Source organism: Symsagittifera roscoffensis, chromosome 4 (genome assembly GCF_963678635.1).
Source record: "Symsagittifera roscoffensis chromosome 4, txSymRosc1.1, whole genome shotgun sequence".
In the NCBI taxonomy this organism is placed as follows: domain Eukaryota; kingdom Metazoa; phylum Xenacoelomorpha; order Acoela; family Convolutidae; genus Symsagittifera; species Symsagittifera roscoffensis.
Window position 1 is genome coordinate 6,559,121 of NC_087065.1, and position 24,335 is coordinate 6,583,455.

At 33.1% G+C, this 24,335-nt stretch overlaps 1 protein-coding gene across 1 annotated transcript; it reads right to left on the reverse strand.

Annotated features, from left to right (window-relative positions):
• Positions 1-331: 331 nt before the first annotated feature.
• Positions 332-24,335, reverse strand: LOC134844716 (uncharacterized). The gene is made up of 4 exons (XM_063861530.1): positions 24,206-24,335; positions 23,083-23,341; positions 1,019-1,145; positions 332-609 (listed from the first exon to the last, which is right to left on the reverse strand). The coding sequence occupies exons 2-4, from the start codon at positions 23,194-23,196 to the stop codon at positions 332-334; spliced, it is 519 nt and encodes a 172-aa protein (XP_063717600.1). The 5' UTR covers positions 23,197-23,341; positions 24,206-24,335.

Here is a 24,335-nt window from a genome sequence, read left to right on the forward strand (position 1 = left end):
GACCGGAATAAATTTTGTCAGCTAATCTAAACTGAGCTATCAATGAATAAATTACCAATTATCAATTGAAGAGTTTTTTCTGAATGCAAGTGAAACTTGAATGAGAATGATTCATCTATCTTGCAAAAATAGACCACAGTATTAACGAAAACTTTAGTTTTAGTTAACCAAAAAAAATTCCAAATCTTATAGGAGCAAAGCGAGCTCTCTTACCTGCAGTTTGCAATTATTGTAGCAAAACAGCGTAATAACCAAAAAAAAAGTAAATTAATCGTCCATTTTTAAGCGTGAAGAAAGATGCAAGAAGGTTTAGTCCCACAATAACAAATGATTAAGTGCATACCGAGTAGCTTTTGTTTTTGGATGTGGCGTCTATCTTCATGTAGCCATACAGTTTGGCAGTGATTCCAATCAAGGTCATCAGCAAGGTCCACAGAGAGCAGAACATCTTCACATTCCCACTCGGTCTCTGCACCCTAATGAAGGGGGGAAGGGGCTCGTGGTGCATGTGGGGGTCATCCTGGATGGTCTTGTGTTGTTTTTTGTGATGGTGATGATGTTCTCCATTCTCACCAGAGACAGTGTTGCTAACTGAGGAAGAATCTGCATCTGAAAGCACAGCAACTCTATTCAATGATAAGATGATTGATGAAAAAATTTACCAGCTAGCGTAATTTTGGACTTCTCTTATAAAATCCAAAATCATTGGCAGCATTCAAAACAAAATCCTGCAACACGTGTCAGTAAAGTTCAAAAAATACAAAAAAAAACTTTCCGAAAAGTTTTGAAAATGAAACATTAAATCGAAATAATTAGACAATAAATATTAATACGCTTCAATTTTTCACAGGTTTTGCTTTTAAAGTCTTATTTAATCGCCTTTCGATGTTTTCTGGTTTTAATAACGTCTACACAAATAAATGGAGAAATATCAAATTTCGGTACAATAGTTTGATTTTGATTGTTCAAAGAGGCCAGCCGACAATTACTTTGAGCGATCAGTCAAATTTACACTCACCTGTTTCCATGTTGTTGTTGTTTGTGGTTGCAGAGGTTAGATTAGAGGTTGGTTTGTCCTTGATCTTATAGTGTATGTTGCAGCGAGAGCAGGACCCCTCACACGTCGACAACTGCGAGTCTGACAGCTGGAGAAAGCCAAATAATTAAAATAGTATAAAACAGTTTGTTAGAACAAAAAAGTTTCCGACCTAGAAACAGATGCTGGACTATTGAGTTCAAATAGTTTTTAAAACTTTGACATGCCATTGAGTTTTCTTAATGTCTAATCAGATTTTATTTGATGTCATTTTTACTGTACTTCCTTCGGGGCAAAATATTACCTTCCTGAAGATTCCGGGAAACAGGGAAAATTATTTAACACAAACAAAAGACAGAAACCGACTGCTCATATAAGATAAGGCCAAAGCTCTCTTAATGTTCGGACAGCACTTAAAGATAACTGTCGTAAAATAAAAAAATCAATACAAATTACAAAAAACAAGTACTACTCAAAAATTTCTCTTATATTTATAAATTTCCACGCGCTAGTTTTCAAAATAATTTTTTTTCTATTAAAAATCATGTTACAGGCTATAGCAATGTCAAGAAGGAAGTGATATATTTGTCATCTATTAGCTAGTTATTTGGAAAATCAAATTGCCTCAATTCAGTTTTGAATTGAGTTATCCTGTCGCAGAACTACCCGTCAATAGGAAACGAGTGAACGCACTAATTATCCCGCATTGGTTAATTTCATACCACAATAACTTTTACTTTTTGTTCCGACTTTCGATACGAAAGTAACGGAATATTTGTGCTCGAGGTGGGTTTTTTTTCTTCAGACAAATTTCGACTTTTTAACTAGCCATTTTTGACGGAATTTTTTTATATCATTCGAAAGGTATTGTTGTCTTGAGCGCAAATTTGAAAATATATTTCACCTGTGATGGTTTGTTACAAGGAGCGAAATCTATCCTTTTGTACTTTATGTGGCGTGTGGGGGATGATTTTCATAAAAAATTTCAAATTTTACAAAAAAAAGATTCATTTTAGAAAAAAAAAAGATACAAAAATTGTCAATTAAAGCGCGCGTTATTTCTATTTTGGTATAATGCCTCACAGGCTAGCAGCAAATCAAACAGTTTTTAAAAAAATGTATTTTCTTTTTAAAAAAACTTTAAAAATAGACTTTTTTGTTTGAATCAGAATTTGTGATTACATTAGAGTAATTCCTAACTCACAAAAAGAAGAAAGAGTCAGACTCCCAAGTTAAAAGTTACCACAAATGCTAACTAAGGGGAGCCGGTTACTGTTCAGAGTGTTCCAACCACAGTCTTAGAAAAATACAAAGAAATTAGTGTTGTTTTTTCCGCATGGTGTGATAAAAAGATGTGAACAAAAAAAAATTTAGGCAGATTTGACAGTCATAACAAAAAGGCCATTTGGAAAATAGCTTTTCAAGAAAACTGACTAGAAAAACGAAAAAAAAATACAAAATTTTATGCAGAAGTTTTTGGAATTTTTAAACTTTGTTTACGAAATGGCGCTAAAAAACTCCAAAAACTACTTTTATTTGAGTACAAAAAAATTTTCACGGCTTAAAGTAAGCCTAAATAAGCTATTGTAAGCCTACACGTTCACAACATATTAGTTCCAAATACGATCAAAAATCAAAATTTTCAAACCGGTTTTTCTCGACACTGTGTAAAAAAATGTTACATTTTTTATTGTAGTTCAAATTACGATTGAAAGTGCTTTAATATGATATATCACTAGACCCATTCCGATAATTAGTTTTGGTACCTGATTTTCCGTGGACAACAAAAAGAAAAATAACTAAAACACACCCGAATTCAAATTTCCTCCCCATTTTTAAATGGTCGGAACAAAAAGAAACCGAGTGCAAGCGCAACAAGCTATACTCGATCTCCACACGCCTCGCTTCGTTTAATTCCCTGTTCCTCTTTTTTATTGCTTGTTTGTTAATGCTCGTAATAGGGATGTTTTAAGCAATTTCTGTATAATGTGTCATGCTTTTTTTGCTTGGTTCAAATGATGAACTAAAACCGATCTAATTAAGCTAATTCAAACCGTCAACTCTGTACTCACTTCGCGCTCAAAAACATTTCAAATTAAATTAAGGCAATCATTATTAGTCTAAACGCCACACAACTAAGTTACAGGTCTGGGAGTATTTTACATGTTAAACAAGGCGAAAACACGTTTTAAAACAGAAATATAAAACAGTGTTTCTTATTTTATAATCTTTTACGCAAAAAACTAGGGATCTCTGTGAGTCGAGCCGCGCCGAGAAGGGTATTAGAGTGGCAAAGAGGTTGGGTTTTGAAACAGTGTTGGTTGATATTCCTATTGGCTCTCGTTTCCGGAGTTCCCAACAAAGCTGGATTAGAAAGTCGTTTCTCAACTACAAGAATGACTCATGAAAAGTTAAGAAACTAAATGGAGGCTTAAATGCGGAAAAACATGCACTTCTTTACCACGAGGTGAACAAACTGAAACAAAAAAAAACAATAAAACTTTTTTTAAATAACACTGTTTAATTGATTTCTTCAAAAACAAAAGAATTTTCTTCCCCAACTCTCCTAAGTTAAATTTCTATCACTTAGTACTTGACATTTATACAAGAATTTCATGAAATGTACATATTGAAGACGTTGAAAAAAAAATTATATTAGGCAAAACAAAGGGCAATCGAAACATTCAAGTCTTGGCCCTGACCCGGGTTGATCTCCAGAGAACAAAAACGCTAATCATACAAATCCATAAATTAAGTCTATGAAAGAATACTAGTTATAGAGATTTCATACATTTTGCTAAAATGGTGTCATCGAATTTCAAAGAATTTTTTCTTGTTTTGGCATAAAAGTCGGTGTATCGTACCAAATAAGAAAATTTTTTGTCAAAATAAACGCTAATCATATAATTTTCATATAAGGAAATTGTATAACTAGCATTTTTTTGATGCCGACAACAAATTTTTTTTGTTTTTTTTCACCGAAAATCGACTTTTGTTCTCAAACAAACATTTTCCAAAAAAATATGAAAATTATATGACTAAAATTTTTGGTCAACCCGGGGATAAAAATAATTTTATCACTATAAGAGTCAATAAACGTCAAAAACACATAAAAAAAAACACTTACTTAGGCTAGAAAATTGTCGCAGAGCATTTCTTGCAAATAGTTTTTTTTCTGGCGTTTCCAACCATATGGTTTTAATATTTATCAATTAAATCACTTCACAAAACAAATACTTCCATTTTACTTAAAAAGAGTAGGATGATGGGGAGGATAATTTAAGGAGGGAGTTAGAATGCGACTCCTAATCCGATTAAAAAATCAAGTAATGGTAACCACGTCATTCAGCGCAATATGGCGCGCCTCATTGAACTAAGTGACAAGTAGACCTCAAATACAAGCCGAGAAAGAAGTTAAGATCATTAAATTGAAAGTCCAAATTTAAAGTAAAAATGAATTATATCATATCATTTTTAAAGCGTTTAATTATAATTTTGTTCTTCGAATGTAATTGTAGATTAAAATATGTAGATAAAATGTTTCACAACAAATATTTATGCTCAACGAAGGTTATAAAAGACGGATTTTGGGCCGCAGAAAATATTTGGGCTCAATATTGCGAAAGGATAAGCATGATTAGTTTTGTGTGTCTGACCGTCGCATATTGTTTTGCTTAATTACACCAGCAAAAAACACCAGTTGTACAAATACGAAAACATAAAAGCGTTTGAATTCGATAAAAGATTTCTTCAAAACTGAAGGAGCTCCTTTAAAACTAACAAATCACCCACTGGCTTTCGCATAACTAGCAGAGAATGCGTTTAAGTATGATCAAAAAGCTTAAAACAATCAATAATATTGACTTAAGGCGACAAAAAATTGAAGCAGATTTACTTTAACCATTGGATGAAAAAAGATTAAATATGTCCTACCTGCTTACTTGGCCTAAATAACCGAGCTTTCAAATTTGTGTAAAACATTTTACATTATTTGATTACCAGGAATTTTTTTAAATTTTCAAAAGAAATCGCCATCCAGACAAGCAAAAATATCTGACTATTGATGTAAATAATTTATAAATTCCAAATACTTTTATACTTTGAATGGATTTGATACGTTTTTATGCCCATTTCCACCTAACAATGCGAAAATGATCTACGAGGATTTTTTTAAGCAGCATTTCAAATAGCTACAAAAGAACCAAGAAATCGATCTATGTCAAGATTATGCGCAACAATCTGTTCAAATTTATAGGTTGTCTGGGCCGTTGAAAATACTTATAAATCTTCAAAACGAAAAAATCAAACTCATCAGGGAAATATTTTTGCAATAGCTGATACCAATAAAAATAAACAAAAATTGTTGACTAGGCTTATCAGCGCAACAACGCACGTAACTAAACCTGAAAAAATAAAGAAGACTGCAAAAAATAAAAGTGAAATAAACGAATTTATCGATGATTATGCTTTTGTGGAATTATACTTTACGAAGTCCAGCAAAACCTTCCAAAAAGTACCCAAAAAAGATCCTTGCCTGTTCGAGATGCAAATTGAAATTATTAGCTCAAAATTTTCTATAACAGGGAATTAATTTTTCGTAAATTTATCTGCTTTTTTTTTAATTCCAAGCGGACGTTCTTGTAATCTTTGGTAACTTGTTTCATTTTTGACCGACTTTTCGAAAATGATTGCCAAGTAAATAGATTCCTGATTGTACATACTCTTATAGGGCCCTTCCGTGAAATTACTATTGTGCATTTTGTGCAAAATAGTGGTTGACTTTCGATTGTCAGTATTTTTCAGCTAAATGGACTTATCCCTGATTCTGATGTTCGAAATGACGATGGTTAAATTTTTTCTAGGAAAAATTAAAATCGAACTTTTCTGGAAATGAATAGCATAAGAGAGCCGCAAACAATCCGAGCCGTCTTCTCCCATCAGCGCCTTCACGATGCAAAATTGAGGCTCAGCCGCTTTAAATCAAACTGAATATTGCAAATAATTTCACTCAGCCAAATGATTCGGTTCCTCTGACATATAAAAACAATGAAAGGTCAGGAGCTTTCACGCTATATTGCAATCACTCTCATTAACCATTTTCAAATATTTTTTGCAACCAGCGATTCAATGAGTAGGTTTACCTCTTCCGTCTAGACCTCTTTTTACATCTCCTGGACACCTCAGATGAGAAAAAACTACTCTTTGGATTGTTCTCTCTAGGCAGTGATCCTACTATCTATTTGTTTCTGTAAATTCGAAGCTAAACGCTAACCGTGGGGCGTGGGCGTGCTTTTAAAAATCAAGGCACATACGGGGACAAATGGTATTTTGTAAAATACTTATAAATCTTCAAAACGAAAAAATACTTATAAATCTTCAAAACGAAAAAATCAAACTCATCAGGGAAATATTTTTGCAATAGCTGATACCAAAAAAATAAACAAAAATTGTTGACTAGGCTTATCAGCGCAACAACGCACGTAACTAAACCTGAAAAAATAAAGAAGACTGCAAAAAATAAAAGTGAAATAAACGAATTTATCGATGATTATGCTTTTGTGGAATTATACTTTACGAAGTCCAGCAAAACCTTCCAAAAAGTACCCAAAAAAGATCCTTGCCTGTTCGAGATGCAAATTGAAATTATTAGCTCAAAATTTTCTATAACAGGGAATTAATTTTTCGTAAATTTATCTGCTTTTTTTTTAATTCCAAGCGGACGTTCTTGTAATCTTTGGTAACTTGTTTCATTTTTGACCGACTTTTCGAAAATGATTGCCAAGTAAATAGATTCCTGATTGTACATACTCTTATAGGGCCCTTCCGTGAAATTACTATTGTGCATTTTGTGCAAAATAGTGGTTGACTTTCGATTGTCAGTATTTTTCAGCTAAATGGACTTATCCCTGATTCTGATGTTCGAAATGACGATGGTTAAATTTTTTCTAGGAAAAATTAAAATCGAACTTTTCTGGAAATGAATAGCATAAGAGAGCCGCAAACAATCCGAGCCGTCTTCTCCCATCAGCGCCTTCACGATGCAAAATTGAGGCTCAGCCGCTTTAAATCAAACTGAATATTGCAAATAATTTCACTCAGCCAAATGATTCGGTTCCTCTGACATATAAAAACAATGAAAGGTCAGGAGCTTTCACGCTATATTGCAATCACTCTCATTAACCATTTTCAAATATTTTTTGCAACCAGCGATTCAATGAGTAGGTTTACCTCTTCCGTCTAGACCTCTTTTTACATCTCCTGGACACCTCAGATGAGAAAAAACTACTCTTTGGATTGTTCTCTCTAGGCAGTGATCCTACTATCTATTTGTTTCTGTAAATTCGAAGCTAAACGCTAACCGTGGGGCGTGGGCGTGCTTTTAAAAATCAAGGCACATACGGGGACAAATGGTATTTTGTAAAATCACAAATTTTGATAGTTCTCTATTTTTTGTATTGCTTTTTCTCTGATTAGAGTTTTGGACCACAATCATTCAATTTGTAAAGAACCCTTTGTGACAAACGATGGTATAATTTAACTCAAGGTTTAAAGGCAGCTTAAGCTGATCAGGGCCCGTTAGTACAAATTAGCGGGCTCAGGTTAGCTTAAGCTGCCTTTTAACACTTAGTTAAAATATACCATCGTTAAGCGCAAATGTTACTTTACAAACTGAGCGATTGTCCAAGACTTTCGTCAGAAAAAAAACCTCACAAAAAAGTAGAATACCAAATATGATATTTGGGATTATTTCCAATTATTATCTCTTGTGTACATTATGATTCTGCTCATTCTGCTCAATTATCATTGATTATCATTCTTCTCAATTGTTTTATGTTCCAAAAACGTCAGCCCAAATCATTTATTTAGTCCGAATAAAGCTTCGAAACGAAAAAATCAACAAAAAAAAGAAAACAGACAAAGTCATTAGCAAATTTTTAAGTTAAAGGATTAAATGAAGAACACTGCAATTACTAGCAATATTGCTTAGAGCACAGGACAAATCCGTCATGTGGCAACTAAGGATAAGCGGATAATGAAATTTTTCCCGAATTAAAACAAAATCCGACCTGAAAAAAACACAAGATCCGACCGGATTGGAACCACAGACCTTAGGGCGCGAAACCAACCGCGTTACCTCCAGAATAACTAGGAAGGACGAGAGCCAGTTCAATTTCTTAAAGTTTGCCAAAAAAGTTATTAACGGGAAAAAAATCCCAGTTTCCGATTACAAGACACTGGTTCTCGCGACTACAATAAAAATTCTAGAAGTGCATAAAAAGTACGCCAAAAATTTCCATTATAATTTTTTCTGTACTATGAACATTCTGAATTATGAAAAGTTTCTATTAAGCTATCTAAAGCTATCTATATCACTAAAACTAAACTGTTTGGAGCTGACAAAATAACAGTACAACACGAAAATACCATACATACATCATTAAAACAGAAGTAATGACATGACAAACCAAAAACTTGCAATGTAATTTGATGTATTGAAAAAATTTGGATAATTTTATGAAAACATTCTAAGCTTGTTAACAAAAACCTGGAGGCCTACTACTTTGTTTTAAGTTGAAGCCATGTACAATATATTAATAACTGAAAACTAAAATGATCCGAAAAACAGCATGAAGTCACTTGAATGGCCATGCTTATCGATCATAGACATTCTGATTCTGGAAACCACCCATTTCTCAAAAAATTTTAGTTTCAGTTTCAACTCACGTATAAAGTTTCAGTTTCAATTCACGTATAGGGTTCTAGAAACAGGATAGTAGAGATTAAAAAGATGTCTGCATTTAAACATATTATAAATAAATAGTAAAGAAAATTTTTTTTTCCGAAAAATTATTATCTGAAAGATCTTGAAGCTTAAAAGGTTTAAGAATCGCATGTATTCTAGCCGAACTACAGCCCTATGCAGGGTTCTAGAAACAGGAAGTTTTCTTGAAAACAAAAAAGCAATTGAACATTGGCAAAAACTCCATATAAAAAGAGCCTATACAATGAAGAATATTAAAACGTGGCAAGATAGGCTATTGATTAAAACAGCTGATCATGCAAAACAAAAGTTTGAACAAGCTTGAACTCGCAAAGAAAGCAAAACCTGTTTTCAGGTAAAATATATAGATAGCAAAAAATTCGAAATTGTTTTACACATAGGCAACAGACAATGAACGCGACAAAATATTTAAAAAAACGGATTGATTATTGAAAAATTTCAAGGAAAACTATATGCCCTCAAAGATATTGGACTTTCAAGGACAATTTATGATTGACATTTTAAAAAATAATTAACCGAATTTGAGAAAACTGGATCGATGGGTAATTTTTTTTCCGCTGGAAAAACTGAAATCCACTTTCGAAACCAGAGATCGATCAAGTTTTTCATGAAATCCACGGTTTTGCTGTAAGATGGTGGAGTTTTTTTGTCCTTTTTACAGTATACGTGAGGTAAAATTTTAAAAAACATCCACATTTCGAACTGTGGGAATCTCATATTTTTTTAAATCTCTATATGCAGTCCTATGCGGTTACTACTTATCGAAAAAGAGCTCTAAATCATTTGTAACGCTTAAAATCTAACCGTTGAACTTGCAAAAAAACGTTGAAAAAACGTAATCATGGCTAGATTTTGAAAACCAGTTTTAAATTTATATATTGACCTAGCGACAAATAAAAAGAGAAAAATTGCACCTGATGCTGTTTGCTACCTGCCTGAATATCTAAGTTCTGAAATTGAGAATTAATTTTTCATTATATTCAATTGAAAAAAGGTCTTGTTTGAAATATTTACCAACAATTTAACCCACATAAAAATTGAAATCACACTATAGTAAGGGAAATAGAGATAAACGAAGTAAATTTTAGACAGATCCTTTTCAATTAGATGAGAAAAAAACAGAGGCAAGGATAAGCAAATTAAAGGCTTTTACCTATCCGACTATTTCTTTAAATTATGGGTATCAAAACCATCTGTCACATCTAAAAATTGCCTGATTTGCCTTTTTCTGAAAAAAAAAATAAAATGTTTTTATTAACATTGACTAGGTTATTTGGCTGCTTTAAAATTACCACAGCGTGACAGTTCAGATTTTATTGATTTAGCCGTAAATTGACTGTGTAGAAAATGCAAAAAGAACACAACTGGCTTTGAAAAAAACTCGGATAATTACCAGAAGTGACTACAAATAAGTTCAAAAAGTCTTATAGTGTATAGAAAAATTGCCAAATTTGAAAAATTCAAATTCTTTCTCTTCTCTAATTGCTAAACCCTGAAATGAGAAACAAAGTCAAACTATGATAGTTCCACCACTGGTTCGAAAAATAAACGTAATTTACGTATTTTGAGAAATGGACAACATTTCGACCACAACAAAAACAAAAAGAACGTGCAAAAATTTCAACATACCAACTTACCATTTCTATTTTTTGGCTGGTAGTTTTCTGTCTAAAAGAGAAGACTTTGACAGTTCAAATGCAAATTCGATCTGTTTGCTAATTAGCTTGCTCTGTGCAGTAGAAATCTGTTTGCAAATGGGGCGACCGTGTTTGACATCGTGCAATTCAAGTAGAGATGAGTTAGATAACTCTAATTGCACACGTTTTCAATCAAAGTCCGCTAACCGCAATAGGATTGGGACTTTATTCATCCATTTCTTGAATCGATGGCTTCAAGAGCACGGGCAAGCGATCCAGCAAAATTAAATACAAATCATAAAGACAGTATAAATCACCTACGACAGTAAAGGTGCTGAACGTAAACTGAGGTCTCGATCGAAGGAAATATGAAAAAAATATGAATTTTTAAAAAAGACTAGCACTCTTGAAACACCTTTGAAATGGGAGGTAGGAAAACATAACGCAGTAAAATATTGATTCATTTTCTGCAAAAAACTGTACTTTTCTTTTATTTCGCATTTTATATTTTTGAGACTACAAAAAAAACTCGGCGGTCGGCGGTTCAAAAGTAATTCAACTGAAATTGATTGAATTTGGGAACTGAAATGAGAATACGAAAAATTTGTAACGTGAAATAATGGCTTTATGGCATTCAATTTCTCCTGCCTTAATGTTTGAATTATTTATGGTTCAATTAAATAAAGCATTATTTGTGTGATGCACGATTCAAATCAATTTGATTTGTAACAGTAGGCAACAAAAGAAAACGTCATATCAAAGTTTTGTGGATCTCAACAATATGTGACAGTTCAAACTGGGCGTGTCATTCATTACAACACTTAACAGCATAACAGGTGCATTTACTATTTATGTGTTCAAAAAATGTTTATCACTGCTTTTTTTCCTGTTGTCATTTCCATCCTCTCAATTACAAGACCAATTTGAGTGTATTTTCGAAGCACTACGTGTTCGTGTATGCTGCAGGAATCTGGAGACATGCCTTTATAGATGTACAAGCGACTCCAATTTTTCAACAATTATTTCAATATTGTGGATTCATCATATTGAACCAGGGGCGGATTTAGGGGGGGGGGGGGCTCAATTCCCTGCCGACCCAAAGGGTCCCCTTGTGAACTATTTTCAGATATCCAGTTTTGGCTGACAGACCCTAAAATTTTTCTAAAGGCGCCTTTGGCGCTAATGTATACTCATTTTAAGGGGAGAGCGCGCGCCAAAAAAAAACGCAATTTTTTTGTCAAAGTTTTCCAAGAAGTGCCTAAAAATGCCTTTTTTGGCTTTTTTTTTCAAAATTTTGCCTGCGGCGCAGAATTGTTGATCATAATAGGGACTTTGTAGTGCTTTGGGAGAGCTCGAAAAATCAATTTGGTCGACCTAAAAAAACAGGTCGACAGAATTTCTGAAAATTTTTGAAAATCCGCCCCCCTCGAGAAAATCCTAGATCCGCACCTGTATTGAACAACCCCAGAGTCAAGTTGACATCTTCCCTCAATGCTTTATAAGGGGGATGTTAATTTGGTTCAAAAATGGAAATTTTAGCCATCAGAACCCAATTTTATTTTCAGCACAAAGCAATTTTAATCCAAACTTGAGTGGGCTGGAGGATCTCAACTTTGGGGGTAAAATTAAGAGGGAAGAATGTTAACTTGATCTCAATCCCATTTTTAGAAGCAAAGATGTTTCTGGCATCATCCTCCGTCTTTACCCTTGAAAAAGTTCATGCGCATACCGCAACTGAGCAATATGCATTCTTTTAATAAATATCACAGGTAAATTTACATTCAAAAGTAAGTAAGAGATAAATTTTAATAAATAATTGGAAAATTATTTATTAAAACTTAATAAATTGGATAAGCAAATTGCCAAAAAAAGTAACGACGGAAATATTCATAAATTACAAACTTCGGTATCCATATGCTCAAAAAAGTAGCATACTCTATACATTAGGCGTAAAAATAGAGCCTAGTATACGTTTTCAAAAGCAAACAAGTAAAGCCGGCTGCTGTTCAAGCAGCACAAAATGCCCCGGCCACAATTTACTACAAAAAATGCTTCATTGAGATAGATTAACCTTCAAAAAACAGTAATTGAAACCTAAGTTTACGTATAACGCAAAAATCAACTCTTTTATATATATATATATATATATATATATATATATATATATAGACGTTTCCAGCTATGAGAAGACTTTTCCGGCTATGAGAAGATTTTTTGTGAATTTTTACAGCAGACGTTTTTGACGTTTATTTTTAGTACTTGGATTTGCGTAGAAAAACCCATAAAAATTAAGTTCTTGATTGATTGAAACCAATAAACTAATTTTCGGAAACTTTTTTAGCACTGATTGTTAATCAAACTGAATTGAACGAAACTTTTTTGAAAATCGTTCTCCCTCAAAAAAAAAGAAAAAAGGGGAAAACTGCGAAGTTTAACAGAACTTTCAGCTGTTTAAACCCCAAGCTATCATTCAACCAATCCACCAAGCACCCAATCTATCGCTCAAGAAGCAAATTCGACTCAAAAGCCAGCGAAAAATTGCGCAAAAACGCATGACCTCAACTAGCTGCATAAAAATGGTTGATGCAATCGGTAGATCAACGAGTAGTTGAAAACTGTCGACCGAAAACTTTTTCATTTTTCAAAAAAAACACTGAAAATTTTTCAAGCGTATTGTTTCCCTTTTTTGAAAAGAAAGTCTGTGAACTTGCTTTTGATTTTTTGAGACATTTTTCGAAACGATTGAAGCAAGCATATCATCAAATATTACGAACAAGAACTCATAGAGAAGAAACTAGTAAACAAGAAAAAAAGCGGCGACAAAAAATTTTGGTGAAGATAAAAATTCACAATGTAAAAACGCTTGTCGTTCCAACAAAAAAGAACAAACATATGATATCCGAATTAACTGACACCACTTTAGACAGCATCAACGAATACACCTGAGTAAATTATTAATATTTAACTTGTACAAATTTGTTAGCAAGGTTGTTCACGGAGAAAAATTCTAGTACCCGATAACAAAACCCTTGCTAATCGCAAGACTAAAAATAATTGAATCAAAACATCGAGACTAGGCACAAGTATGGAGCAGATTAGCAAAAAAAAACTAAAACATGGGAACCGGAAAAATAAAAAAGATCTCTGGGAAACCGAAGAAAAAAATGATAAAAAACTTATATTTTCCGACTTTTCAGTTTTGAATAAAAAAAATTATATATTAGGTTTAAGTTCTTTAGATTTCAAGACCTGCTTATCATGGGAACTTTTTGAAAAAATCAACAGAAAACTGAATCAACGGTTTTTTTCTACTGGAAAATCTAAATATTAAAATCCATTTTCGAAAAGAGAACTTGATCACTCCATTTTTTTACACAAACCAAAAAATACTACACAAACCAAAAAAAAAACATTAAAAGTCAGAGCATGTTTGAAAAGTAATTTTTAATGTTGAAAAAAACTAGATCTATCAAATTGTTTTTATATCTGGATTGAGGTTTATTCTAGGCAAACATGCCAAACAAAACAATTTAATATTGCATAAGCAGATATCAGTTGAGCCGAAAAAATGATTTTGTGAAAAGTCCCCCTGATACTACAAAAAAACACATGCAACATAAAGAAAATTGGTTTTAGCAAACAAAAATTGTGATGCGGCACCTAATCAAATCTTGAGCAGACAAATGAAAGTCGACAATTGATTTTTCAGCGGGAAAAAATTCAATTTCATTCATGCTGAAAAAAACAAGGTCATGTCGGGACTCAAACCCCAAACCTTGGGCTAAATACAAACAAAATTAGAATTGGTTAAGATTCAATACTGAAGCAAGTGAGAAAAACCAGTGAGATTTGTAAAAAACCAGTAAAAAAAACTCACATAAGTTAAAATCACATCCTTCTTTTACATTTAAAATTGATCTGTTTCAATTTTTCCAGCAGACATAAACTAGCAGAAGCATAAACCAGCTACAATCGAAGCCAACCAAAAACACTTGTCTTCGATAATATTTATGTTCAATTTTGTAAAACTTGATCAAAAAACTGCAAGAAAAAACGTGACTTAGCTTTTAGCTGATTCATTTATTTTGCTCATTTATTCCGTTATACACGCTCTATGCAGAAAACTGCCATCTTGGTATGAGACGGGAAAACTGTTAGAATTTTAAGAAAAACGTTCCTTGAATTTTCACTCTATCCAAGGTAAACTTCTACTCGAGGTATTTTGTCTCTATTCAAGGTAAGACACCCCATGAAAAATTTGAGTAAATCATATTTTGAAAGGCAGGCACTGATGGCAATTATAGAAACCAGACGGCATTCAATCTACTTCTATTTTCATACGACTGAAAATATTGGTTGTATACAATACCCAAAAGATAAGTTTCCAACAATTTACTGGAAACACATATGCATATTGCACAATTCAACAAATGAGCTTGCAATTGAATTTTAAATGCACATTTAAGTTGCACAATTGAATTGAACAGATGGTTTGAGTATTCGATTTGAAATGTACTCACCAAACTATCCGGAGTTGCGCTTAAGATCGGAATTGGGACCGGTGGTAATCCCTGGAACCCGTCGTCTTGAAAACTGAACCGGTCCTGGGCAGCCAGTCTTATCATGATTAAGGAAAGGGTTTCAAATAAATAACTAAAAATGGTTAAGTCTCCTGATTTGCATCAGCCTGTGCGTCCCCACTATAAAGGTAATTTAAACCAATTTTTATACCACAAAAATTGCCGCAACATTTTTCGAAACGATTGAAGCAAGCATATCATCAAATATTACGAACAAGAACTCATAGAGAAGAAACTAGTAAACAAGAAAAAAAGCGGCGAAAATTTTTTTTGGTGAAGATAAAAATTCACAATGTAAAAACGCTTGTCGTTCCAACAAAAAAGAACAAACATATGATACCTGAATTAACTGACACCACTTTAGACAGCATCAACGAATACACCTGAGTAAATTATTAATATTTAACTTGTACAAATTTGTTAGCAAGGTTTTTCACGGAGAAAAATTCTAGTACCCGATAACAAAACCCTTGCTAATCGCAAGACTAAAAATAATTGAATCAAAACTTCGATACTAGGTACAAGTATGGAGCAGATTAGCAGAAAAACTAAAACATGGAAACCGGAAAAACAAAAAAGATCTCTGGGAAACCGAAGAAAAAAATGATAGAAAACTTATATTTTTCGACTTTTCAGTTTTGAAAAAAAAAATTATATATTAGGTTTAAGTTCTTTGAATTTCAAGACCTGCTTATCAGGGGAACTTTTTGAAAAAATCGACAGAAAACTGAATCAACGGTTTTTTTTTCTACTGGAAAATCTAAATATTAAAATCCATTTTCGAAAAGAGAACTTGATCACTCCATTTTTTCGCGCCATTTTCGCATTTGCAATTGGAGATGCAGTTTGCCTTAAAATTAGTAAATGAAGTAAAATTGAATTCAAATTTGCATATAGACCTAAGTGCAGTCATAAATGCAACAATACATTCACAGAGACGAAGCGGAGCTTCGCATCACTTGCGATACTACACAAAGCAAAAAAAAAACATTAAAAGTCAGAGCATGTTTGAAAAGTAATTTTTAATGTTGAAAAAAACTAGATCTGTGAAATTGTTTTTATATCTGGATTGAGGTTTATTCTAGGCAAACATGCCAAACAAAACAATTTAATATTGCATAAGCAGATATCAGTTGAGCCGAAAAAATGATTTTGTGAAAAGTCCCCCTGATACTACAAAAAAAAACACTTGCAATATAAAGAAAATTGGTTTTAGCAAGCAAAAATTGTGATGCGGCACCTAATCAAATCTTGAGCAGACAAATGAAAGTCGACAATTGATTTTTTAGCGGGAAAAAATTCAATTTCATTCATGCTGAAAAAAAACAAGGTTATGTCGGCACTCAAACCCCAAACCTTGGGCTAAATACGAACAAAATTAGAATTGGTTAAGATTCAATAATGAAGCAAGTGAGAAAAACCAGTGAGATTTGTAAAAAAAAAAACTGTAAAAAAACTCACATAAGTTAAAATCACATCCTTCTTTTACATTTAAAAATGATCTGTTTCAATTTTTCCAGCAGACGTAAACTAGCAGAAGCATAAACCAGCTACAATCGAAGCCAACCAAAAACACTTGTCTTAGATAATATTTATGTCCAATTTTGTAGAACTTGATCAGAAAAATGCAAGAAAAAACGTGACATAGCTTTTAGCTGATTCATTTATTTTGCTCATTTATTCCGTTATACACGCTCTATGCAGAAAACTGCCATCTTGGTATGAGACGGGAAAACTGTAAGAATTTTAAGATAAACGTTCCTTGAATTTTCACTCTATCCAAGGTAAACTTCTACTCGAGGTATTTTGTCTCTCTATTCAAGGTAAGACACCCCATGAAAAATTTGAGTAAATCATATTTTGAAAGGCAGGCACTGATGGCAATTATAGAAACCAGACGGCATTCAATCTACTTCTATTTTCATACGACTGAAAATATTGGTTGTATACAATACTCAAAAGATAAGTTTCCAACAATTTACTGGAAACACATATGCATATTGCACAATTCAACAAATGAGCTTGCAATTGAATTTTAAATGCACATTTAAGTTGCACAATTGAATTGAACAGATGGTTTGAGTATTCGATTTGAAATGCACTCACCAAACTATCCGGAGTTGCCCTTAAGATCGGAATTGGGACCGGTGGTAATCCCTGGAACCCGTCGTCTTGAAAACTGAACCGGTCCTGGGCAGCCAGTCTTATCATGATTAAGGAAAGGGTTTCAAATAAATAACTAAAAATGGTTAAGTCTCCTGATTTGCATCAGCCTGTGCGTCCCCACTATAAAGGTAATTTAAACCAATTTTTATACCACCAAAATTGCCGCAACATTTTTCGAAACGATTGAAGCAAGCATATCATCAAATATTACGAACAAGAACTCATAGAGAAGAAACTAGTAAACAAGAAAAAAAGCGGCGAAAAATTTTTTTGGTGAAGATAAAAATTCACAATATAAAAACGCTTGTCGTTCCAACAAAAAAGAACAAACATATGATACCTGAATTAACTGACACCACTTTAGACAGCATCAACGAATACACCTGAGTAAATTATTAATATTTAACTTGTACAAATTTGTTAGCAAGGTTTTTCACGGAGAAAAATTCTAGTACCCGATAACAAAACCCTTGCTAATCGCAAGACTAAAAATAATTGAATCAAAACTTCGAGACTAGGTACAAGTATGGAGCAGATTAGCAGAAAAACTAAAACATGGAAACCGGAAAAACAAAAAAGATCTCTGGGAAACCGAAGAAAAAAATGATAGAAAACTTATATTTTTCGACTTTTCAGTTTTGAAAAAAAAAATTATATATTAGGTTTAAGTTCTTTGAATTTCAAGACCTGCTTATCAGGGGAACTTTTTGAAAAAATCGACAGAAAACTGAATCAACGGTTTTTTTTTTCTACTGGAAAATCTAAATATTAAAATCCATTTTCGAAAAGAGAACTTGATCAATCCATTTTTTCGCGCCATTTTCGCATTTGCAATTGGAGATGCAGTTTGCCTTAAATTTAGTAAATGAAGTAAAATTGAATTCAAATTTGCATATAGACCTAAGTGCAGTCATAAATGCAACAATACATTCACAGAGACGAAGCGGAGCTTCGCATCACTTGCGATACTACACAAAGCAAAAAAAAACATTAAAAGTCAGAGCATGTTTGAAAAGTAATTTTTAATGTTGAAAAAAACTAGATCTATCAAATTGTTTTTATATCTGGATTGAGGTTTATTCTAGGCAAACATGCCAAACAAAACAATTTAATATTGCATAAGCAGATATCAGTTGAGCCGAAAAAATGATTTTGTGAAAAGTCCCCCTGATACTACAAAAAAACACATGCAACATAAAGAAAATTGGTTTTAGCAAACAAAAATTGTGATGCGGCACCTAATCAAATCTTGAGCAGACAAATGAAAGTCGACAATTGATTTTTCAGCGGGAAAAAATTCAATTTCATTCATGCTGAAAAAAACAAGGTCATGTCGGGACTCAAACCCCAAACCTTGGGCTAAATACAAACAAAATTAGAATTGGTTAAGATTCAATACTGAAGCAAGTGAGAAAAACCAGTGAGATTTGTAAAAAACCAGTAAAAAAAACTCACATAAGTTAAAATCACAGCCTTCTTTTACATTTAAAAATGATCTGTTTCAATTTTTCCAGCAGACGTAAACTAGCAGAAGCATAAACCAGCTACAATCGAAGCCAACCAAAAACACTTGTCTTAGATAATATTTATGTCCAATTTTGTAGAACTTGATCAGAAAAATGCAAGAAAAAACGTGACATAGCTTTTAGCTGATTCATTTATTTTGCTCATTTATTCCGTTATACACGCTCTATGCAGAAAACTGCCATCTTGGTATGAGACGGGAAAACTGTAAGAATTTTAAGGAAAACGTTCCTTGAATTTTCACTCTATCCAGGTAAACTTCTACTCGAGGTATTTTGTCTCTATTCAAGGTAAGACACCCCATGAAAAATTTGAGTAAATCATATTTTGAAAGGCAGCCACTGATGGCAATTATAGAAACCAGACGGCATTCAATCTACTTCTATCTTCATACGACTGAAAATATTGGTTGTATACAATACCCAAAAGATAAGTTTCCAACAATTTACTGGAAACACATATGCATATTGCACAATTCAACAAATGAGCTTGCAATTGAATTTTAAACGCACATTTAAGTTACACAACTGATTTGAACAGATAGTTTGAGTATTCGATTTGAAATGCACTCACCAAACTATCGGGAGTTGCCCTTAAGACCGGAATTGGGACCGGTGGTAATCCCTGGAACCCGTCGTCTAGAAAACTGAACCGGTCCTGGGCAGCCAGTCTTATCATGATTAAGGAAAGGGTTTCAAATAAAAAACTAAAAATGGTTAAGTCTCCTGATTTGCGTCAGCCTGTGCGTCCCTACTATAAAGGTAATTTAAACCAATTTTTATACCACAAAAATTGCCAAAAAGTATTCGCAGCATTAATCAATAAATCTCCAGCTGGTTCTGAGGTCTGTGCGAAGTCGTAAATAATAAAAAGCCATTCTAGTTAGAAGTATCTCCCGCTCGATTCTTTCACAATGGAGCAGTTCAGAAATTTAGTGAGCCTTTGTTTGAAATTTTTTGTGCTGCACGGGTGAAAAAAAAAGATTTGAGTTTAATTTATTGTAACTTGGGAAAAATTAATATATAAAAGCTACTTTAAGTTAAACATGAAATAGGCTTGAACAGATATTGATCTAGCAAATGGTTGGTAAACATGATATATTTAGAGTTCAGAGGGTATCAAATCTGTCTATAATTAAACCTTCAGTAACACGACGCACAAAGTGACATTGCAAAGTCACTGAAACAGTTACGCTATAAAATTTATTGAGAATGAAAAATGTTTTACAACCATTATGTTATACATTTTCAAAGTCAACCCTTAAGCCGGTGGAAAAGTTGGTTCTATTTTAAAACATTCTGCATATTAAAGGCAATAAATGTCTCAAACTTACGACAGGCGCGAGAAAGTTTAAAGCACAAATGGGGGCTTTAAGAAGGTATCAAAGTATATGAAGTTTTGAAGTTTAGACCGAGGTTATCCAGCTCGATTCAATTTGAGGCCATTTTAGTTCACTCTTAAAATTTGCACAAAGCAACATACTTGGTTTTCCATATACCATATATGCCCTATAACTACCCCCCCCCCCTTCCCGTCGAGTACTTAGAAACAAATATACCCCCTATGAAGAAATAAATCAACGGTTAAGCATTTGAGAGTTTTATACCTAGTAACGAATCTCCCCCCTCCTTTTGCAAAAGGGGGATATAGTTAAAGAGATACCTTTCTATTAACATGACTAAATTCAGGAACTTAGAAAAAGAGTAAAAACAATGATCTGTAAAAAGCTTAAGATTTAAATACGGGAAGCCCTGGTACGATGTCATATGTCTCCAAAAGCTATCTGTAAAATTTTGCTCTAGCTCAAAAGTAATGAGACATACCTTGCATTGTTTTTGTATTTATTCTAATACTTCAAAAAAATGGAAGATAATGTTGGAGGATGACATTCGGACATGTAGAAATCAGAGGTTTGAGGTGAAAATGTTCTGTGGGTAAAGAAGAGAAAATCAATTTAATGGAACAAATTAAATCAAAGAAAGCCTGATTAAATTTCAATCAGCTATTCTGATTGATGAAATCAACCACAAAATAAAAAATGTAGCAATACAAAAAATGTAGACCAATGCATTCCCTAGGGAGTTCAGGAAGTTTTAAATCAGGTGTCAAATGATAAAAAGATAGCCAATTGCTGTGCAACTAGAAATGAATGCTCCTATTAGAGCTATTTTAAAAAAATAAGTTTTTTAAAAGATAATAAGAGGGTATTAAACAGTGTAATAATATGTAATAACTAGGTGAAATTAATTAAAAGAATTCTAGTAAAATTAGATGCCGTCTCTGAATTTCTCCGTGTAAATAGGTCTGAAAAACAAAAATTTCAGAACAATTTTTCTCTAAGTTGATCGATTTTTTTTCGGAATCCGAATTATCACTTAGCAGGCTTAAATATGAAATCACCTTCGCTACCCTACAAGCGTTTTGGTGTACTTAATGATGGGTACTAAAAATATCAAAGATTAGCTGGCTAATTACCACTAAATTTTAAACTGTCTTTTCCAGTCTGAAAATTAACTATATTAGGAGTTTCCTGTACAAATCTGTTAGATTTAACTGTTTTGAACTGTGTAATCGTTGAAGTTGAGGAATGAGTAAATTATTCCCATATTTTTAGGTTATACCAGCACTGTGATGTTTTGAAAAAAAAATAAAGAACAATACTACTTCTGACTGAAAGACACATTAATGATTTTATCCTACATTAAATTAGATTTTTCAACACTTTTAAGTTGTAAATCTGTTACAATTAAAACCCGAATTTGCGAACCATTTAGTTGCTCCGAATTTTAAAGAAAATAAAAAAATTTTCATGCTCAGGTTTTTCGATTTTTCAACTCACAGTTTATCAAAAAATTACGAGAAAAAATTTTCTGATTTTATTCAGACTGAAACATATCGAAGCCTTGAGCTAAGAATAAAAAACATGAATGTTCAACCACGATTATTTGTTATTGACTTTCGAATTTTCTATCAAAGTTAAGCATATGCGGCAAAATAATCTGGCTAAGAAATCAATCTAGAGTGAATTGAGTTCACTCAACTGATCCAAATATTGCGTTAATGGAAGTAAAGTGATTCATTTTTTACTTGACATTGCGTATGAATTCAAAAAAAAAATGTTCAAACTTTTTTCTTATTGAAAGAATTGATTTTTTTACTATAAGCCACTTCAGACACGTTAAACGCTAGGCCGTGAATCGATGCCTTGTCGTAAAATGAGAAGTTTGTTCTTTTACATTCTAGAAGAAAGTGACAAAAAATAATTGCTCGATGTGGCTCGATCCAAAAAATTTAGATTTTTACAAAATAATTTTCGACAAAAACATTTGTACCATCTAAAAATATTGATTTATCTAGATGAAATTTTAAATAAAACTGAATGTACAACCAGTTGTCTTAAGCTTCGGACATGTGTGTGATACTCAATAATCAAGGTTTTCCAAACCTGCTGGTGCCTCAAATCAGGCTAAATTGATTCAAGTTCTTATGAGTAGCATAGCCTGAAAATAACCTTGCGGTAAGGTTAAACAAACCTCAAACAAAAGTTAGAAAAAAATAATTTGTTTTAAATTTTGTATTTAACTAAGTTTTGTACCACTTGCGATGCAAAAATTATTGACTATGATTGGAAACACATAAAAATTGAAAAAAAAAGCTTTGAAACCAGGTTTTTTTTAAATTGCAGCGAAATCCAAAATCATCCCATAACGAAACCAACAGCACCATCTGAAACTTTAAAAGAAGCAAAATGAATGCTATGAAGAAGCTTTAGCTTAAAAAAGTAATCACAGCGGAAACTAAGCCGACGAAAATATACAAACAGAAATCAATTGCCAAAAAATAAAATTAGAAAAACCCAAGAAATTATATTTCAAATCAGTTTTACTATAACTTATATTCTATTAAATTATAGTAAAATGCTTTTAGCTATGAATGGCTCTTTTCCCTTTCCCCCCACCTTCAAATTTTCACTGGTGAAATTTTGTTCCCAAAATCCGAATACTACAATACTACAAAAATTGGCATGCGAACTAATTAGGAAGTGACAAACATATTTGGTCTCATGTTTAAGCTTGTAAAACCTCTCGTTACACCATAAAATTGATGCTTTCGTGAGGTGTAAGGGGGGGGGGGGTGGAGGAAAAAAAGCCCAGAGGCCTAACCCGAAAGTTAAAGGTAAACTAAGCTATGGCTATCTTACAAGAGCTCACCTCGTAAATTATAGCGCATGAGCGATTTGAACCCGCAGTCATATAATTGCTGGGCACCATCACAACCGATGCGCACAACGCTAATATAGGTGGTATTTTGGGTTCCTTAGACCTAATTAGGGTAAGAATGACTTGTAAAACTAACCGGACGTTGACCGATGGGCTCTGAATCGCTGCTCGACTCATCATATTTGTCGTCATCCCCTTCGGCCTCATAGAAGCTGGCTCTGGCCGCCCGAGGAATAGAATCAAGTGACATGTTTTTAGTTTATCGACGAAACCACCACACACAAGAACAAGCGAGTGTAAAATATTAACTAACGTGCGTAAAAAGGTCAAAATAATATTAATCAAAGGCTAATCTAGTTCGTTTATTTGCGAGTTTGTGAACTTTCAAGCATGTACTATTCGTTTATGCACAAGAAAGCACAAAAACTCGTTAAAATGAGAGCATGCTTCAACGCATACGAATATTGTTACAAATGTCGGGTATTTTCAGAACATTTATTTTCTTAAAGAATAAAAAAATTTGAGAGGAAATTCAGAAAAAATCCAGGATCTTTTAACGAGGTTAGAAACTTTTTAAATAATCAAAATAGAATAGTAGTAGTCGTAATGAATCTAAATACAAAAAAAAGACATATTTTTGGTAAAAATTTGAGTAGTTTTAGCCAAAATCAGGTTTTTGATTACTTATAGCTCGAAAGTGACAAACTTTGCCCCTAATACATTTCGCCCCTCACAATTTCACACATTTCGTCCTCGTACGTTTCGTCCATAACTTATTACATAATTAATTAGTCGCCGCTTTCTTAATTTATAATTTGATGGGTCAAATGTGCGTGGGCGAAATGTGTGAATACATTATAGTTGCGCCAAAAATTGATTTTTGTGGTGCCAATATACGAAAAATTAAGCGAAGGTTTGAAGTAGAGCTGAACTTTAATCACTTAGATAAGCATAACTCTTCCAAGTCAGCTTTCGTGAATATATTCAGGGGGAAATAGTTTTACAAAACTGCCTTTTGACTTCAACTTCAAATGATCTAAGGTTTTGAAGGTAATTCCTATAGCTAAAAATTCATTCCTTTGATGAGCAAAATGATGCAGAATAGGTCTAATAACTGTTACAATATCAAGATAGCGATCACACAAAAATTTACAATAGAGTTATACAAGTAAAATCCGCTCCGATATAGCACAAAAGATGCCTTGAACACGAGTTGAATAAAATCTGGAGAGAAAAGAAAGTGAATGAAAGGAAAGAACATAGATAGTTATTCCAGACGCCTGTCCTGTCCTGTCACTTATTCGTTCCGTTATGAAGTTATTGGTTATTGGTGCCAAGGAAACCAAATTCCAGGCAATTCTCTAGAGATTGAGCGGAACGTGGGAATGG

Excerpts from the sequence above, each read along its gene's own strand:
- LOC134844716 (XM_063861530.1), bottom strand. The coding sequence starts at position 23,196 with ATGTCACTTGATTCTATTCCTCGGGCGGCCAGAGCCAGCTTCTATGAG. Across the intron at positions 1,146-23,082 it reads AGCCCATCGGTCAACGTCCG|CTGTCAGACTCGCAGTTGTC; the intron begins GTTAGTTTTACA and ends GGCTTTCTCCAG. Across the intron at positions 610-1,018 it reads CAACAACAACATGGAAACAG|ATGCAGATTCTTCCTCAGTT; the intron begins GTGAGTGTAAAT and ends CTGTGCTTTCAG.